Below are 18,106 nucleotides of genomic sequence, written 5' to 3'. Positions count from 1 at the left end.
CCAGCAGCAGGTATGAGGATCTCTTTGTTTAGGTGGTGATTAACAGATTTCAGACTGTCATTTACTCTTTTCAGCATATTAGTGGCACTTAGCAATAGCCATCAAAATCCATGGTTTTTAGAGTTACTATTTCTCCTTTTGTAAAATGTTAGGCAATCATAACAGCTGGTATGCCTCTTCCCCTATAGCTCATCCAGTTTCCTACAGGTGAACGTTTTGGCAATGGCACTGTTAGAACACCCCAGGGGCTATCAACATTCCGCTTGTCACCATCTGGCTAGGCCGTGATCCAACACCAGAACCCCATCCTTGAGGCCCGTTTGCTGGGACCGTTACCTAAAGTTGGGTTCCTTGGAAGCAGAGCCTGAGATAAAGTCTCTTAAGTAAGTGATTTATTATGAGAATTTTTTCAGAAGAAGGGAGAGGGAAGCAGGATCGCGTGGTGGAAAAAAACCAAGCATGGATGTGGTCCCAGTTGGAAACTAGCTCCAGCTTGATCTCATGGGGAGTGCAGGAGCATGAATCGCACCACACATTCATCCCACCTTGGGGCTGGGGGCCAGCCCCCAGACCCAATAGGTGTAAACTCCAGCCGGCATTGGCAGAAGGTGATACTTTGGGGAGCGGTGGCATCAGCAGCCAATCCTCACAGCAACTGGCAGATGAAAATTCTACCCTCAAAGGGAATTTTCCAGGATACCAACAGCCCCCACTATGCCAGTGAACTGCTCTCATTTGTTTCTTCAATAGCAAACACTTCCTTGAATTTCCTCTCGAATTCTGCCTCCAGTCTAAGTCCCATTAGGCCAAAGTCATTGTACTGAAAAATAAATCATAAGGCAAAAATAATGATCCTCATTGTCAGTGTTATTAGACACCTTGCAGTCAAGAAGGTTGAAGACCTTGTCTTAAACACCTAAGTTACATTAACCGGGTACGCTTAAAAATTCATGCAGCTAAGAGTAACTGTTTTTTCCTAAATGCACGATTATTTCTCATTAAGTAGACAGAAATGGGAAATCACTGCCTACTTGGGACTTTGATTTATTTGGTTTGGGTTGTTTATTTTAGTGAGACTTAGAAAAGTCATCTATGTTCTTTGCAACCATCAAAAAGCCCAGTCTAACTACAATCACCCATCTCCTTCCCCACCACTTCTAGTCCTCTCTGGTGACCCCTGTAAACTATACACTCCATTCACATGCAAAGGAATCTGAAATTGGGGCTTCTAAGAGTTTCCAGTGAGTTTATCTGGGGAGAGATAAGAAGGGCAACATAACTTTAAGATGCAATTTTTCCTTGGGTTTGGAGCAGGCGGGACTCCACTGTTCTCTGTGGGCACCTGTCGCCTTGGAGCAGGGGAATGAGCTTTCAGGGGCCTGGGGTTCTGTTTGCAGAAACAGCTTCCAACTCACTTTTACCCTGCCATGGTGAGCTTATGTTTTGAATTGAAAAAGTCACTCCCTTCCAGAACCCTTCCTTGTGCGGGCTTGTCGTAGGGTGAGGGAAATGTAAAATTCTCCAGGCACCAGAATATGAGGGCAGAGTGACTCAAAGGAAAAAAAATGAAATGAAAGCAGGGAAAGCCCCTTACCTTGTAAGACACCCTGTGGTTCTGAAAGATGAGGCGCATGTCCCGCACAAACGCCTCCACTTTGCGATAACCCTGTTTATTCAGCTTCTTCTTGATTTTGTCCAACCACATGGGTTCCCTTAGGTTTTGAGAAACCTCTCTAATCTGGTGAGAAAAAATGTCAAGGGGACAGTTACTGGCATAGTTCAATGTTCTCAAATCCAGCAGAGATACAAGGTACAGTTAATGGTGGCTCATGCTCTCCATCCCATGGGATTCAGCTCACAAATCCCTCCGGTGCATGTGTAAAGGGCAGGGAACATCACAGTGGCCTGTAATCATGGTTGGTTGTTGTTACTTACATAATAATAATATGGAATCTTCGAAAAAAAGGAGCTCTCTGAATGGCAATAGACCTTCAAGAGGAGGAACTCACATTTCTGCAAAAGAAGAAGGCTGTGAATAAAAAGCAGTTTGGAGACATTAAGCCCATATACAAGCCCAGGCAGAGGCATGACTCACACCAGTGTTCTGGAAGTTTCCCCAAACATGTTTGGCTCTTGGAAACAGACATGCAATAACTGAGTTATTTTTTCCACAATCCAGTTCTGGTATGATTTCAGTGTGATTGAGACATGGCTTGGATGAACAGACTACCTCAGGGTACCCTTTCCTTCACCTTGTCTGTTGGACTTCTCCCATGTCTGGGGTAAGGAGAAGGCTTGGGGTTGGCACCCAACTCACCAACTGCTCCTCAGGCTGCATCTGCCTCTCCAGGACCTCAGATTCCCCGTGACACTGCTGCCTTCCAAAAGACTCTATCCTGCAGAAGGTGCAACTCCATGGGCTCCTGAGAGGTCAGGCATAAGTGAGCAGGGACCAGGCCCCTGGAAACAGCCCCTGTTCCTACGGCTGCCACCATCCTCCTTTCAGGCATGGCCGATGGACACAGCTGGGAGATGAAGGGGACATCTCCCAGAGTCTCCAAGACTCCACGTGGGGCCTGAGCCCCCGACCCTCCTCCCATGGAGGGTGGCAACAGGGGGTTCAGTGTGTGCAGGGCGGTGTCAGGGTGAGTGGTGTGCTCTCCTTTCTCCAGCTGAGCTGCTGGGAGCACAAGGCACCCTGCTGTCACACCCAAGTGTCAAAACTGGGCCTTAACCCCTGGGGACCCAGGCCTCTATCAGCCCGTTGAGCCCGTGGTAAAATGCATGAACCAGGTCATATTTCCTGCCTTTTCTGAAAAAGCGCAGAACACAAACAACTGGTGTTCCCACCTCTGTGAACAGGGGCCCAGGCTGGCAAACTTCTTGAAATGACAGTAGCAGTATGAAGGCAAGGGACCCAGTCACCAGCCTCAGCATCCCAGCCTCAGCAAAGAACAGTATTCCATCGGGCTGCCAGTGTGTTTAAACAGCTCTGTGGATCATACTGTGGGACCCCGTATGTCCAACCCTGCTCTTTCTCTACCTGGACACATAGGTTCCTCCTATTGCAGGGGGAAGTCTTCCTAATTGGGGTGAGAGGACTTCATCTCACAAACCTCTCAGTTTCCACAGGTGGGATGTGACAGTCCTCATGAAAAGATCTCGAACAGGTATCACAGCAGAACAGCTGTCCTCCATCCCGGCACGTCTCACACACGTCGGAGTTTCCCAGCTAGAAGGCAAAACAATGTCCGCATCCCTGGTGAGACCCCAGCAGGCTACCACTACAGGAATCTAGAATTCGCTGCCTTTGTGTGAACCTGCCTGGACACATCCATGCTTCTCCCCGAGGTAAGAAGGAGCAGCACGGAATGGAGACTTCAGGGGAAATTACCACCTGCAATGTTGCTCAGGAGGAGGGGCCTGTGTGTCATACCAGAAAAGTCCTCCCTATAAAACCAGAGATTCTAACACAGAAAGACTAGCAGCAAAACAAGAAGGTGATTTTATAGGAATCTGAATAATATTATTACCTTGCAGATAAAACAAGATCCTGAAAGAAAGTGTTAAATGCATTTGCCTATATACCACGAGGGAGACATAGACTCATGGAAAGGCGGAATTTTGAGAATTTAATAAGATGGGATAAACCCCTTGATGTGGAAAGTGATAAAAGATGAAAAGACACTCATTAACAATTATTTTGAGTCTTGTTTTGGGCTTTTAGGTGAAAATACTTGTGTTGGGTGAATTGGGTTCTGGCTATTTCTTTTGTTTTTAAGAATGACTGTGTATGAGGAGGTGCTAGCCCCAACGAATGTCTAGCCAAATACTCCCATTCAGTGTTCCAGGGGATCCTCAAGGACACCTCCAACTGCGGCTGAAACTGCTCTGGCATGGAGACATGGGGCCACTTTTCTTCTCATCCGTGCCGAGACTCATAGATTACTATCATCAGTCTCCAGGAAGTGATGACCCCTCTCCCCAGAAGGACAAGGAAATAACAAATACAACCCATGTTTAAGAATCTCCCATATGTATACTTTTTAACAGATACATACGTTTGTTTCTTAGTCCAGTTGCACACTAAAATCATCCAGGCAGAGTATGTAAAATACTAATGTCCTGGTCCCAACACCAGAGATACTGAATCAACTGGTCTGGGTGGGCACAGCCACTGATATTTTTTTAATTCATAAAATGGGTAATTTTGTGTATTAGAATCATTTGGGACTTTTAAACAATCCTAATGTCCAAAACATAGCTTAGACTGATTAAATCAGAATTTCCTAGAGTGGAATCCAGGCAATGTTATTTTTCAAAGGTCCTCAGGTGACTCAGTGTTGAGTCGACCCAAGTTGAGATTTAGCCTGGTTATTAGGCATGGGGATATTATAAGTCAATGTTGTATTGGCCCGTAATATCTACCCCGGAAAGATTATGAAGAGGGGTGAGGGTCTACGTCTATCCCAAACAAGCCACACAACACTGGACTCGAGGGCTGTTTAGATGATTGAAGACTCCCTCAGTTGGTCAAGGGTCAAAATCAGTGTGGATAAGATCTAAATCTTGTTGGGGCATTGCTTTGAAGGTAAAGTGTACATAAAACTATCTGACTACCCTTTCTCTGTTGGATGTCCTGTGTCAGTATTAGTGCTTGATATCATCTGTGAGTGCTGCCCCCTGGAGTTGTGCAAAAGTGACTCTGCTTCAAATGTCTATTTTGATGCAAAGAAAGGAATTAAAGTATGATTTAGCATAGAGAGTGCGGTCACCCATAATTTTGACAGACCTTATAGCTGGCAGCCTTGTGGGACCACCCTGTGATTGGCTACGTGGTGATGGTTTCAGCCCTCACCAGCTTAGCACCCTGATGGCTCCCTCGAGACTGGATACATGGCCTGCAAAAAGGGCCCATTTGCCCTACATGCACTTCTCTGCAGGACTCACAATAGGGTCTACCCCCTGGACTCCTCACCAGCTTGGCTGAGCCTGTTCCTTCTGGCGGATCTTAGCTCTGCCTGCACTTTGGAGTGGATGTTTGGGATTTTCCTTTCCTCCCCTATTGCCTTCTTTAAAATGTTATTCTCCCAGATTTGCTCCTTAACCCTAATCCGCAGGCCAGCTCTGGCTATTACCACTTCAGGCCCTGGCTCTAGAGATCCCAGTGGTCTAGAATTCTGACTCCCATACTCACTTTCAAGGGGAAATGAGGAAACAACAAGGTTTCCCTGAACAAATAGGAAAAGATGTTTTCAGACAGAGACACCAGCTCCAGAACCACCTCCCTGGTGTGGGTGATGCATCTGCTGTTCTCTATTCATCGCATACAGCGACACATTCCAACTGAGTGTGAGCAGATTTCAGGAAAACACAGCAATGACACAGTGCACAGAGGGACAAGGTCTGGATAATTCTGGGGTTAGAGGTATAGTACTTACATAAGGGTCAATTAAGGTATTGTCGTGAGACTTTGGTATTCTCTGTTGAAAAGAGAGAAAGATTGAATGACAATATTGAATACAAGGATTGCATCCATCCCTTATTTAAGAGCTATCTGTGGAGGAATTCAAGCCACAGTCTACCCATTATTTCGTATCTGTTTTATGGACCTATATATCTACTTGGAGAATAAAAAGTACCAAAATACCACTGTTTGGCCCAATGAAAGTTCAATTTCCTGGATTTCTGACCCAAGGTAGGCCTTTATGAAGCCATGCAGGGAGTCGGGCCCTGGTTTCCACAGATGGAGTTGGAGAAAATCCACTGGTTCTCCTACTTTGGCCCTCAGGCATTTTTCTCTACATTAGAAAGTATCATCCCACCAGGAGGAGTTGCAATGAGAGAATCAGGCAGAGAATTCATCATCAACAGCCCCCAGTGACCGCAGGACCCAGAATCCTGGAATCATGGAAACATCCCAGAGAGAACTGCACTAACTTCTGCAGTCCTCTTAGAGCACAGCCTCAAAGATAAAATGTGCCCAAGGTCCCCAGTGCTGCAGCTTTTCTTCCAAAAGGTTACCTTCCTCTCTCCTCCCAAAAAGATGTCAGCAGGCTGACTTTTCAGAGGTAATTGATTATCACTCACTGAACTTACAATGCTTTTGCATATTCAGTAGAATGACCTGGCCTCCTTCCCTCTGTAATGCAGCTTTTATCTCCAGCCCAGGGCAAAGTAGTCACAGACAAGTGTGATCGACGGGACAATGACCTGAGAAGTGGCCATGTCATTGCCCATCTCTCTGGGTGACCTAAAATCCCCCACCCCTCCCCAGGTTGGAATTTGAGGTTGAAACAATCTTTGAGGTCAGAAACATTGTTTCAATCAACTTTAATGGCCACTGGACATTTAGTATGGGCTTGATAATTATATGTTGAATGAGTAAATAAATGAATATTGCTTAGCTTAGGAAAAGAGATTACTTGCTATTTCTTAAGAAATATTAGCATACAATATACTGGAGGAATATATATTATTTTACAACACAGCAACTGTCACCAAAAGATATTAGTGGCCCTTGTCAGGAGCCAATAAGCTATCATGTGGTATCAAGAGTGATCCTGAAGTTTCCAAAAGCCAAGGGGCTCCATCAGCAAAAGAGGTTCTGAGAGGCACAGAGGACCCATAGGGGTAATAATGGACTGCAAGATCTGCCAATTTGAGGAGCTCATGGGGAGACACAAATATAGAGGCAGCCGAGATTTGTTGCTGAAAAGTGTTGTATCCATGGATAAAGGTAGATCCTGTTGATAAGAAGTTGCCAGCTCACAGGGGTAATCTAACTGAGTAACTATTTTATCTTATTTTTTTAAATTTATTTTTATTTTTTAAGTAAGCTGTATGACCAACGTGGGGTTTGAACTCATGATCCTGAGATCAAGAGTAACATGCTCTACTGACTGAGCCAGCCAGGTACCCCAAACTGAGTAACTCTTGACATCTGGGAAATGATACAGATGCTGGTCTTTAAAATACTAAATAGATCAAATAATAGTTTCCCTTTAGGAAATCCAGTGGATGAAATGTCCCAAGGACTGAAAGGTCAAATGACCCAGAGCATCAGATAATCACATTCCCAGTGGAAGATGAAGTCTCATTGACCAGCTAGGCATGGCCTATCTTAGAAGTCTGTGAATGTCTTGGATGGCCATTCTTACTTGAAGTATGTAAGAATGACACTTCTCTCCTCCCCCTCTTTCTCAAGTTCTTATTCATACTCAATCTTGGAAAATCCATCACCTTGTCTTAAATCTACACTGCACTTAACCTGTTTGTTTGTTGTCTACATAGACTTCTTCCATAGAGGAAGACATCATTTTCTCAGATAGAAAAGAGGTCTGTATAGCCCCTCTGATGTACCCAAAAGGGTAGCATCAAAGTAAACAATTTTCCAGATCTGCCTCTCCCATATGATACATCAATCTCCCAAGAACTTCCTTCCCAACAGCACCATCCTCAAGAAGGGCAACTAATTTCCCCTGGAAAAAAAAAAAAAAGTCTGTGTGTACATTTAAATGGAAGGTGAAAGGGGATGAAATGGATCAGAAAAGAAAATATGCCTTTTTTCCCCTAGATTTCATTAAAGTTAGACAATAGTAAGGATGATTTTAAAAATCTGGATTTGAGTTGGAGATGACCCTATATCACCTTATTTTTTTCTAAGATTTATTTATTCATTTAAGAGACAGAGAGCGCGCGAACAGGGAGAGAGGCAGAGAGAGACAAGCAGACTACCTGCTGAGTGGGGAGCCCAACGCGGGGCTCGGTCCCAGGACCCTGAGATCATGACCTGAACCAAAATCAAGACTCAGATGCTTAACTGACTGAGACACCCAGGTGCCCGACCCTATCTTATTATGAAAATTTTTTTGTATTGCATAATCATGTTTGCTTTTACAACTTTGACACCCTTACAACATCTGCATCTACACTTAAAGCATATATATGAGGTCTGTTTTGATGGCTCCTTATCATCTCCACTGCAAATGATTTACCATTCAAAGAAGATCTTGCCTTTTATACAGCATATTGTTCAAAGTAGCAACTCTGAAGTCACATGCCCAAAAAAAGGGGAGGGGAGGGTTGGAGGAAGTTTAATTATAATTACCCAATTGAGAACTATAAATTATTGTACATATGACATCAGTTATGTGATGAGAACTTGTAAAAAGTGACATAATAATCACCTTTCTTTTCCTGAAATATTTTCTTGGAGGATTATGTAGAAGTCCTTTCTGAAAGATAAAAAGATCCAAGTTTGTGGCTAGCCTATGTTTCTATTTTGTAAGTCTGGCATTTCCATCCTCCTCCCATATATTTCTACCTGGGTGTCCCACTGTCAGATCAAAGCCAGGGTGGCTAAATGAGAAAACATCTCTCTCTCCTCACCCGTACTTCTAGAATTCAATCAGTGGTAGAATTTCAAGCATTGGAAAATCATCTTTAGAACTTTTTTCTTTTCTCTTGTCTTTTTTCCTAAATTTTAAGAGGTTTTCCTTCATAATCTCTTTGACACCTCCCTTTCCTTGTTCACACCTCCCACTTCCTTTTCATTTCCACCAATAACCACTCATGCTGAGTCCATACACCATACACCATCAACACACACTTATCCCATGTGTACTGAGTATCAGACATTCAGGACAATCTTGGGCACACAAAGATGGACAAACCCTAGAGGTATTTAGAAAGAAAAAGAGAATGCATGGAAGGATAAGTATAAAACAGTATAAAAAGGGTCTTAGTAGTGGACTCATGGAGCCCAGGGAAGGGAGGACAAGGCCAGGTCATTCAGGGAATATTCAGAGAAGGGAGACATTTGACATGAGCATTGCAAGTTGAGTATAGGTATCTTTGGGCTGAAAGACACTAAAATCATTTCAAGCCCCCACGGTTGTCTAAAATATTGTTTTAAATGTGTCACTGCACACCTCAGAAGACTTCACTGATTTTTCATTGTCTATGAGTTTAAACTCCTTAGGCTGATATTAAATCCCTCCACAAACAACCCCAATCGATGGATCGCCTCTTATCACACACAACCAGTCTACCCCAACCCACAGAGCTACTTTAGTTGCGGTTCTGGTTTTTATGCAGTTCTTTCTCTGGAGTATCCTCTTTCCATTTGTTTGACTGTAGACTGTCTTCTTTCAGTGCATGAAGTTGTCTGCATGCACCTGTGTCACAATGACCTTTCCCTCCTCCAAGCTCTGGCCTTCATCCAGACAGAGCCCCTTTTACAACATTAATGTGCAACATCTTAGGAAGGTTATGAATGTGGGGCGTTTCTTCCTGGGTCAGCAGATAAACTCAGGGACATCAGGTTTTTCACTATAACTCAACAAAAATTTGGTGAGCAAATAATGACTGTACAATAAAGAAAGTCACATCTGCTCCAGTTCTTGGAATACCTCTATCAGCCATCGTAGGGGCCTCCCACCACAGCGCACACTCAGCTTCCAGTTCTTTGATCTTGCGTGGCCTCCTTTGACTTCAAATTCCCTGGGGGTGAACCATTTTCCGTCCTCATTCTGTATACACCTCACCAAGGCTCCTGTAAGACCAGGGTAAGTTCAGCCTGAGCCCTCTTTGTCTTCAGAACTCAGATGACGGGCTCCACCACAATGCATCTGGAGCCACCCAATTTGGGCTCAAGATTTATAGCAGGAGAGTCTAACCTCCATTTTCAGCCTTTGGAATCCCCAAATCTAACCTGTAAGTCCCCTCAAAGGAGAATTTCCTGCCTTGGAGCAACATTTCTTTAAAACTTTGTGCAACAGAAGAGTGATAATTACCATCAGAATCAACCTTTTAAAAGTATTTCAAAATCATCTACAAAGGAAAATCAAGTGAACCTGAAGAGTGAGAGGATCTCAATTTGCTGGGGACAGAGAACAGGCCAGAGTCTCCAAAGGCTCTTGGGGCAATGTGAAGGTAGAACCTCAGGTTGAGACTGAGCTTAGAATGTTATCACCCAACATCCGTAGCCTTTATTATATTTTTTATCCAGTGTAAGGGCATTATTAAGCAGAGCTTTTCCCATCCCTGAAATCATAGATAGCTGACATTAAAAATAATTGTGAAATGTTACCCAGTGGAAAATTAAGCTATGCATAGAAGATAATCATATGCTAAACAGCATTTCTCAGTCATTGGAGAAATGCAAATCAAAAATATAATGAGATACCACTTCATATCCACTAGGATGGTCATAATTAAAAAATCAGACAACAACAAGTATTGACAAGGATGTAGAAAAATTGGGGCCCTCAGATGTTGCTGGTGGGAATATGAAATAGTGCAGCCACTGTGGAAAACATTTTGGTGCTTTCTTAGTAAGTTAAATATAGATTTACCATATGAACCAGCAGTTCCACTCCTGGGTATATAAGCAAAAGAATTGAAAACATTTGTTCACACAAAAACTCATACATGATTATTCAAAACAGCATTATTCATAATAGCCAAAGAGTAGAAACAGCCCAAACTGATGGATGAATGATATATATGGTGTATTCACACCGTGAAATATATTATTTGGCAAAAAAAAAAAAAAAAATGCAGTACCAATACATGCTATTACATGGATGAACCTTGAAAACATCATGCTAAGTGAAAGAGCCCAGTCATAAAAAGACACATATTATATAATTTCATTTATAGGAAATACCTAGAATAGGCCAATTTATGAAGCAGAAAATAGATTAGTAGTTCCTTAGGGCTGGGCGCTGGGATGAACTGGGAATGCGTACCGACTGCAAATAGGCATGGCATTTGCTTTAGTGGTGGATAGACACAAATGTTCTAATATTAGATTGTGGTGATGGCTGAACAATCCTGGGAAAATGCAAACAAAATTCAAAATTGAATTGAACACTGAGGGTTGAACTTTATGATACGTGATTATATCTCAGTTAAGCTGTTGAAGTATTTTCCATCGCTTATGTAAATTAATTCCTCACAGCTCTTCTGTGAGGCAGGTTTTTAATTACTATCCCCATTTTGGATGAGAAACTTTAAGCTCAGAAAGGTCCCACTGTCTAATCAGATGAATCAGTCCCTCTTGGCAGAGCTGCGGCTGGGGTTCAGGCTCTCCAATTCTAAATTCTGTGGTCTTCTCACCACATCCAGCACCCTGCCCTGGTGGTAATCATCCAGAAGGGAGGCAGGATATGAAGGTGGAGGCTGAGGGCCTCTTCCCTTTTATTTCTGATTCCCTTCTCTTTGTTTCCTTGGGCATTGTGGGAGTGATCACCTAATCGGTATAATTTCTGAGAGTGTAAAAATATCATTTTAGGGAGCCCTTCCTCCCTCCCTCAATTCTTTGAATGTTGTGTAATTCACATGGGTAATTCCATACTGCAAATCAGGTAGACTATGGAACCCACCTCGTTGCAGTCTCTTCTTATATAACATCCCCTTCTCCTTACCACAGGTCACAGGAAGTATTTGAGAGTGAAAATTCACACTATCATCTCTGTGCTTTCTTGACCCTGAAAGAGAAGATTTCCTCATTCCGCCTCATTTTGCAAATGCACATGCACCTCTCCAACGTTCTGGATTTTGTTCTTATAAAATATAGAGGTGCTTAGGGAAGTCCATTCTACAAATCTCTAGTGTCAAAGGCTTTCTTCCATGTGACATTTTTGATACATAACTACAGAATGGTTACCTCTATCTTACCCTTCAAATCCCACACAAACCAGAATGCTTTTACAAAGAAATCAGGCTTCAATAAAACTGCCTTACTCCCAATCTAGTCAGCCTCGCTCGTTCTTATATGACAGTGAAACACACAACAGCTGCCATGCTTTGAAGGGAGGTCTCCAACCACACTATTTCACTGCAGTTAGGTAGCTGGAGACTGTACTTATGTCTCCCTAATTGAGATCTAACTGACTGAGCAGAGAGAGGGGAATGAATGACAGGGTAAACTAATGGAGATGATGTCTGCCTTCTATTCTTGTTCTTGGCTTTGCTTCATTTCTCCCTCACATCAGCTTTCTCCATATCTAAAAGAGGAGCTCACAGGACTCTAGAATAATCTTCACACTGCATGAGGAGAGGCGGCTGGAGACCGGACACCACAGAAATAGGGATGAAAGGTCTTCAAATGAACTAACTCAAGGAGGATGTGTAGCTGATACTGCCCTTCCAGCTGACGTTTAGAGCCATGATAGGAGGAGGGAGTGTCCATGGTCCAATGTTGAGCTGGGTAGACTATCAGAACTATGACGGGCTGAAAATGATTGGCTTAATTTGCTCTCTCGCTTTGTGATCAAGTGACAGGTCCAAGCCCACACAATCAAAAGTAGAGAAAGACAAAGACTACTGACCACCACTCCAGGCTACCTGTGGTGTGCAACCTGTGACTCAATGTAGCAAAAGGAGGATCAACTAAATAATGTGGGTTATATGGCAACAGACAATTTCCAGCTCAAAATTTATCAGTTCAATGAAAACAGCATCACTACAGTGGCCCTTGGACCCACAAGGTCTGGTCACCAAGTTACTTGTTTGTGGGATTATCTTGTTTCTCTCTCTGATGTATTTTGAAAATGACCCAAACTGTATACATCTCTCAACCGTTAGTTAGGCTATCAAGCAACTAGGGAAATGGGTTTATTACTAAAATCACAGAAAACAGGAAAGCACAGGAAATTAGCTGTTTAGTTATTGAAAGTTATTCCCCTTTTCTTCTTTACCTCTTGACCGGAATCTTTTCCGTGGGGCTCTATCACTATGAGTTAAGTTAGTAAGAGGTCTGCCTCTCTTTTTCCCTGAGAAAATAGAAAAATATAATCACAATCACAGACATGCAGTTGCATTGCATATATTAGTGCTTTCCAAAATTTCCGTTTAAATATAACTTCCCAAAAGCCTATCTAATGGATGAAGAAAAATATATAATCCCTAGTCTTAAAATACCAAGAATTAGATAGCTTATCTTAGGTTTATCTTATATTTTATTTTTCATATCCTACATTAGTAAAATAAACAAACAAATGAAATCAGCATTCCACATATATCTCAAGTAGCCATGTGTTAAGTGCTTAATAGATGCCTATTGTACATCTACTAATTACTTAATCTTTCCAACAAACATAGGAGATCAAGATGATGATTACTGCCATTACAGAAACTAAAATATTCAGAGAAAATTGAGACAAAAACTACAAAGTTAAGTGAAGGCATTTCAGGTTTTTTCTTGTGGAGAAACAGAAATAAATGGATGTTCTGTGAGGGGAAACCCTAGGGCGGGTTTCACAGGGGAGACACATTCCACACACCTTGAATGAAGTCATTTATACATTTGTGCTGAAAGTGATAATAAACGTGACCAAGGGCTTTGTCTACCTGGATTTGGAGAAAGACATTAGAATCTAAGAAACTAACCAGAAGAAGGCTAACCAAGAAGATTGGGTAGAATTGAGTCTTCCAAAATCTTAATTTCAAATAGTTATTAAGGATTGACTTGGTAGATGTTGTAGCAGAGAATGTTCTTCCTTTTTAAAGTTTTGGCTATGGATATGCATCTCAGTGTTTGCTGTCATTCAAATATGATTTAGTTTCTAAGGCAGGAAGACAAATTCATTTTCTTCTTTTTGTGTTCAGTGCCCCACTATCTGGTGGTACTGAGTGGGGCTATGTAGACCCCGTACGGAAATGTTTTCCAGACTACCCAGTCCTAAGTGCTGTAAACTGTAAGCAGATTTATGAGCATATTAGACCAGCAAAGCAAAAAGAATCTTTCTTTCAATTAAACCCAAAATGGACCGATTGCTTGGTAAATAGTCCCACTTTCTGGACTTTATCTTACACAATTACTGAGAGAGTTTTCATCTCTTCAAGACCAAAATGGCCCCATGGACAAATACTGATAATTAGACTTTATCACAACATCAAACAAATTACAGACTTGCAAGTCATCACTCTGCTATAATTTAACCAAGATAAAAGCAGCTCAAATGAGGGGGTCTACAAAGATTGATAAATTTCTATAAGAAAGTAAAAGACTTGGGTATTACCAGCAATGGGCTAAGGAGAACTACTAAAAAGGTGGAAATATGGTTCTCAAAAAGGCAGGTTAATCTTTTTGCCCCTTCTTGTTTTCTCCCTCCAGAAAGTGGGGTCACCAGGCAATAGAAGGTCATCCACCCAGGTACGGTCCTCTAAGGGGCCCTCCTCACCTCTTCTCCACCCAAGATGCCAAAGTGGTTAGGGACTCTCTCTGGTGCTCTCTCTAATTCCTCTTCTGAAGGTCTATGCTCACAGCCCCGTGAGAAGAGATCCAGATATCTTACTCTTGCCTTACTGTATCCCAGTCCGGCTTGGCACTAAAGTTCTAATCACAGCCTTGAACAATCCAATAAATAGAGAGTTCTTTTTTGGTCTCCATCTGTCCCTCTCTCTGGTTATATCCTTCCTGGGACTGTGGCTATGTCAAACCTGTTAGGCCTAATACTTTTAGGGAGAAAAAGGAAATACATTGAAGTCCATTCTAGCCTGTGGCATTTTTGGTATAAGGAGACCTGGAGCTTAAAACCAGCTAATTCATAATACAGCACTATTGTATTTTACTTTGAAAACAGAGTGACTAAGCAAGACAGGATCTAACTAATTTTTGTGTCCCCAGGTTGTAATACCCATTTAGTAACACTGAATCCCCCACCATGAACTCTAACATGGCAGTCAGAATATAATTCAAGTTTATTTTTAAAAAACTGTCGGGCTTGGTATTAATCTCTAACAGTAAGTGTGACAGAATTTTAAATTCTTTCCTGTTTTCCCAAAATTTTAGTAAAAGTCTCAATAGTTGGGAACAATTTACTAAATGCCAAGGAGGGTAACCAACTGTCCCAGGCCACCCAGGACTAAGGGGTATCCCAGATGCAGGAGTTTCAGTGGCAAAACTGGGAATGTCCTGTCAAGCGATCCACATCATAAGGCAACGGTGCCAAACCACCTGTGTGACCCTACGAAGCATCGGTGGAACAAGTTTCGCCAGCTCTAGCTCTTCGCTCACATCCACGCAGTAGAAGAAGGGCTACATTTCTCTGCAAAGAAGTCAAGCAGTGGTGCCAGGCCATACTGTGGAGTTGATGAAAGAATCTCATGGAGGAAAGAGCTAGCGGTTGTGTACCCTGCATTCCCAATGTTGTCTCAGAGCTACATCTGTCAAGGGACACACTTCCATATTCTTATCTCTCCTCTCTCATCCACGCCCCCCCCAAATCCTGGAGGGGCCCAAACCGGCAGCTCTTGAGTGTGGGTGGAACCAAGAGAGAATGTGAGAAGAATCTGACCATGCCACATCCCCACTGAGGGTGGCCCAGACAGAGGCTTGCTTAGGTTGAAGGAGGGGAGGTGCTTTGAAATGGAGAAAATATTGAAGTTTTCATACTAGTCCAGAAAGGACTCTCACTACTGGAGAGAGACTTATACTCTTGTGACAAGGGAAGAGGAAAACCATCAGGCTTGCCCAAGACAGGAAAAACTCATCCAGAAGGTAGATTTGAAAGGGCAGTGAAAAAATGAACTTGTTTTCTACTTGTAATTTCCCAAGTCTGGCCATTTTAATAAACCAATGATGCAAGGTAAAGAAATTTCCACAAAAAAGCAGATGAAACTCAGGAAAAGGATTTTAGGTCCTGGGCAGATAAAAACTATGATATAAATGCAAACAATTTATAACCCTGACTCCAAATGGGTTTGCTTTCTAGATTTCACAGTTCTCAAATTGACTGGTAACTTTGGCTAGTAAAAAACTGAGGAAGATCTATATTCCTCAAAACCTTAGCAAAATTTGTATTGACCCACGGGGCCAAGTAAAAGTGGCACAAACTTTATCTTACCCCTGATCTTGGCACGTTCTTGCAGACGCATTTTCCCCTTTCTCCCACTGGAGACCGACTGACCAGCGATATTGCTTCTGTCTGGGGATAAGCAGGGGAAGATACAGAGTTGGACAAAACAGCAGTTCAGATGAGAGACCAAAAGCAAGTGAGTGAACACCAGATTCAATTCTGAAGCCCCTTTCCCTATTCACTCAGCCAAGAAAGCACGTTAATGATAAGGGATCTCAAACAGGTGTCTAGAGCATGCTCTACTTTTAGAAGGGAAGATTTTAAATTATGTACAAGACTTCATTGTACTTTGGAAAGCACAAAGTGGTTTAGAGTTTATCTACATACACAGAGACCTAAATGAAAATGATATAATGATTAAATCCAAATATTTGGTATTTTGAAAATAAGCATTCTTAAAATGGATGCTACCACTTTTTTTTCTCTCCAAACAAAATTGTACACATTCACCAACAGGGCAGCCATGTAAATTCACAAGAACATAAGATATATAGATTGGTGAAAATTAATAATTTTAATTGGACTCTAAAATCTTATTATATGGATCTGTTTCAAAATTGGCAATCACATGGAAAATTAGGTCTAGCTCTCATTGTCTAGAAGGAAGGAGTTTTTTAAACCACTACTGAGGAACGCCTGGGTGGCTCAGTTCGTTAAACATCCGACTCTTGATCTCAGCTTAAGTCTTAATCTCAGGGTCATGAGTTCAAGCCCATGCTGGGGCTGGAGGCTACTTAAAAAAAAAAAAAGAAGTAAACCATTACTGAAATAAACAAGATTTCAGAGGTCCAACTAGAAGTAATACATATATATTACTGGAAATTTAGAAAATAAAAATTATATGAAATATCACCATTCTAGAGAGAGCCATAATTAACTTGTTCAAAAATACTCCCCTAGGCCCTTGTCTCTGTATATTTTACTATTTAAACAATACCTTTTCATTGCAAAATTTGAACATGTTTAATATAATTTTTCATGTACAAACATACTCTTAAAAAACACAAATAACAATATAAATATCACCTATATTCCAATGACCATATATAAATCACTGCATGTATTTTTATTGATGAACACCTATTGATTTTTCCATATATGTATATCTGTGTCTATATATAGATAGATAAATACATACAAATAAGAATTTATAAATATCTAAAAATACATTTGTACAAATATATGTTTTTCGTTTTTTACCATGTGTACATGTACACACCCACCTACACATACAGGCTGCTTTTTGCATTTGGCTTTCTCTGGAACATCTTACCAAATTAATACAAATTTCTTGACCCAGCAGAAAGCCATATATCGAGGATGGCAGTGTCTTCCCGGATCATTTAGCTCTGGGTGATTCTGTGTTGAGAACTAAGCCATTTTGCGCAAGCCACTGTGTTTTCAGGCCTCTTTGTTACAGCGTCTTAGTTTACGCCCTCGTGGCGCAGCCGCTAGGAAGGGGTCAGGTCCCTCAGGAGCCCTCAGGGCTTCAGGGGGACAGTAAGCAGGTCCTTACACTCAAGTACTTACCTTTTTGTTGTGTGTTTCCCTGATATCTCCTTTTAATTCTTGTCCAGGCATGGCCTTTCTTTTTTCCTTCAAACAAAAGAGAATAAACTTAATCATTCAGAGCTATAAACATAATTCTCAAAGCCGTATATATGAGTGATTTCAAATACTTTTTCAGGCCACAAGAACAGGACAAAATTCTTAAATACCACTGCACACAGTGTGTGGCTGATTGCAGAGTTATGCTTTACTCCACACGGACTTGGGAGACTACAGGAGACGACTTTGCTTTGAAAATAAAAAAACCAAAAACCAAAAAACCACTAAAATTGGAAAATGAACAGGAGTTTTATTTTGGTGTCTTAACCTGAATGACCATTGTTGGGGGCATATGTCAACATGTTTCCTCTTCAAGTGTCTTCCAGGACGTTCAAATGTGCCATGAGGAGGCACACTCCTCATTGCGGGATAGCATCATGGATAATATGCCATGCTGGACGTCAGGAGGCGCTCTCAGCTTTGATGAGCAGACTTAAAACAATCTCTGTACTTGTAGTTGTGACACAAATCCTCCCACTTCTGTGCCATCTAGTGCCCAGGGTTCCTGGACTGTCCAGGACTGTCCCCCCACCCTAACTGAAACCACAGCAGGTTATATGTTGTGCATGATTTGAACACATAGGAATGTGAGAAGACCACAGGCACTGGGTAAATAGAGATCTTATCTT

The 18,106-nt window shown here is 41.9% G+C and overlaps 1 protein-coding gene across 1 annotated transcript in view; it reads right to left on the bottom strand.

Annotated features, from left to right (window-relative positions):
* Positions 1-352: 352 nt before the first annotated feature.
* LOC110591562 (nuclear body protein SP140-like) overlaps positions 353-18,106 on the bottom strand; it is a 62,132-nt gene continuing 44,378 nt past the window's right edge. The window contains exons 16-27 of the mRNA XM_044913444.1: positions 17,400-17,465; positions 15,858-15,938; positions 12,708-12,782; positions 11,391-11,495; positions 9,414-9,556; positions 8,190-8,237; positions 5,442-5,483; positions 3,117-3,232; positions 2,318-2,423; positions 1,936-2,013; positions 1,595-1,738; positions 353-820 (exon numbers count right to left, since the gene is read on the bottom strand). Of these exons, the coding sequence (XP_044769379.1) occupies positions 713-820; positions 1,595-1,738; positions 1,936-2,013; positions 2,318-2,423; positions 3,117-3,232; positions 5,442-5,483; positions 8,190-8,237; positions 9,414-9,556; positions 11,391-11,495; positions 12,708-12,782; positions 15,858-15,938; positions 17,400-17,465 (1,112 nt within the window). The 3' untranslated portion in view covers positions 353-712. The remainder of the gene's footprint in view (positions 821-1,594; positions 1,739-1,935; positions 2,014-2,317; positions 2,424-3,116; positions 3,233-5,441; positions 5,484-8,189; positions 8,238-9,413; positions 9,557-11,390; positions 11,496-12,707; positions 12,783-15,857; positions 15,939-17,399; positions 17,466-18,106) is intronic.

The sequence above is a fragment of the Neomonachus schauinslandi genome, chromosome 3 (genome assembly GCF_002201575.2).
Source record: "Neomonachus schauinslandi chromosome 3, ASM220157v2, whole genome shotgun sequence".
NCBI lineage: Eukaryota > Metazoa > Chordata > Mammalia > Carnivora > Phocidae > Neomonachus > Neomonachus schauinslandi.
The sequence above is the reverse complement of the archived record's forward strand: the minus strand, read 5'-3'. Positions and strand labels throughout refer to the sequence as shown.